At 60.0% G+C, this 1,059-nt stretch overlaps 1 protein-coding gene across 1 annotated transcript in view; it reads left to right on the top strand.

The window, feature by feature from the left end:
- ROR2 (receptor tyrosine kinase-like orphan receptor 2) overlaps nt 1–564 on the top strand; it is a 90,337-nt gene extending 89,773 nt beyond the window's left edge. Inside the window, exon 12 of the mRNA XM_014530676.1 lies at nt 8–564. Within this exon, the coding sequence (XP_014386162.1) occupies nt 8–112 (105 nt within the window). The 3' untranslated portion in view covers nt 113–564. The remainder of the gene's footprint in view (nt 1–7) is intronic.
- Nucleotides 565–1,059: the final 495 nt, after the last annotated feature.

Raw genomic sequence — 1,059 nt, 5'->3', positions numbered from 1 at the left:
CCCCGAGCCGGAGGCGGCGGAGGAGGAGGACGGCTCCGTCCCGGAGACCGAGCTGCTGGGGGACAGTGACCCTCTGCAGGTAGAGGAGGCCGAGGCCCAGCTGGAAGCCTGAGGGTCAGGACTGCGGGGCTCGCTCCTGGGAAACTTCAGCCACTCGAGAAGTGAGACCCCAGCGCCCCGCCCGGGGCCGGTTGGCGCCCCGCCAGGTGAAGTCACTCCGCCGCGTGCTCCGCCCAGAGCTGCGCTGTGGCCATCCTTGGGCTTTGAGCCTGTGGCGCCGGGTGAACGGTGATGCCAGGTCATCTGCATTTTCCCGAGGAGGAGTCGTGGGCATTGCCTGTGCTTTGAAGGGAATCAGTGGCGTCTGCCCACCTTGTTGCAAGTGGATCCAATGTTGCAAAACTTCGGGACAGGCCTGGCCAGGCAGCCGGCTGGTGGCGGATGCAGGAGCTGCTTGCAGCTGCCCGCCAGTTTTAGCCCCTTCAGCCCCTAGAGTGGCGGGAACAGGGCGCTGCCCCCCGCCAGGCCTGGTGAGCAAGGCTTCTGGAACCGGAGTCCCATTTTAAAACACAACGTGCCTTAAAAAAACCAACTCGATGTTGTATTTTGTGAAGTGGTTTTAGTTGCCTTGTGTGTGTGTGTGCCCGCTGTCCTGGCTTTCAGGGGAAGTGGTGCTGGGTCCAGAGGAAGCCATGTTGTGAGAGCACAGTGCTGTTTGTGTCCTCGGAACCCTGTACAGACCTTCAGTGTAATTTATGTGGGTTTTGCAGGCTATTTTCATTGCAGTATTTTGACCTTAAAATGAGTTAGTAATATAACTGTTTACCTTACCCACCTGGGATGCCACCTGATTGTGTTTGGCTGCTGTCTGTAGCGATGTGAGACGTCCGTTCATTTCAGAGCTCCTGTGAGAAGGCCTGCAGGCACCGCGGACTGGCACAGCTGGTGTAGCCAGGCCAGCAGGCACCGTGGACTGGCACAGCTGGTGTAGCCAGGCCTGCAGGCACCGCGGACTGGCACAGCTGGTGTAGCCAGGCCTGCAGGCACAGCGCTGCCTGT

This window comes from Myotis brandtii, unplaced genomic scaffold (assembly GCF_000412655.1).
Source record: "Myotis brandtii unplaced genomic scaffold, ASM41265v1 scaffold760, whole genome shotgun sequence".
NCBI classification, from domain to species: Eukaryota; Metazoa; Chordata; class Mammalia; order Chiroptera; family Vespertilionidae; genus Myotis; species Myotis brandtii.
The sequence above is the reverse complement of the archived record's forward strand: the minus strand, read 5'-3'. Positions and strand labels throughout refer to the sequence as shown.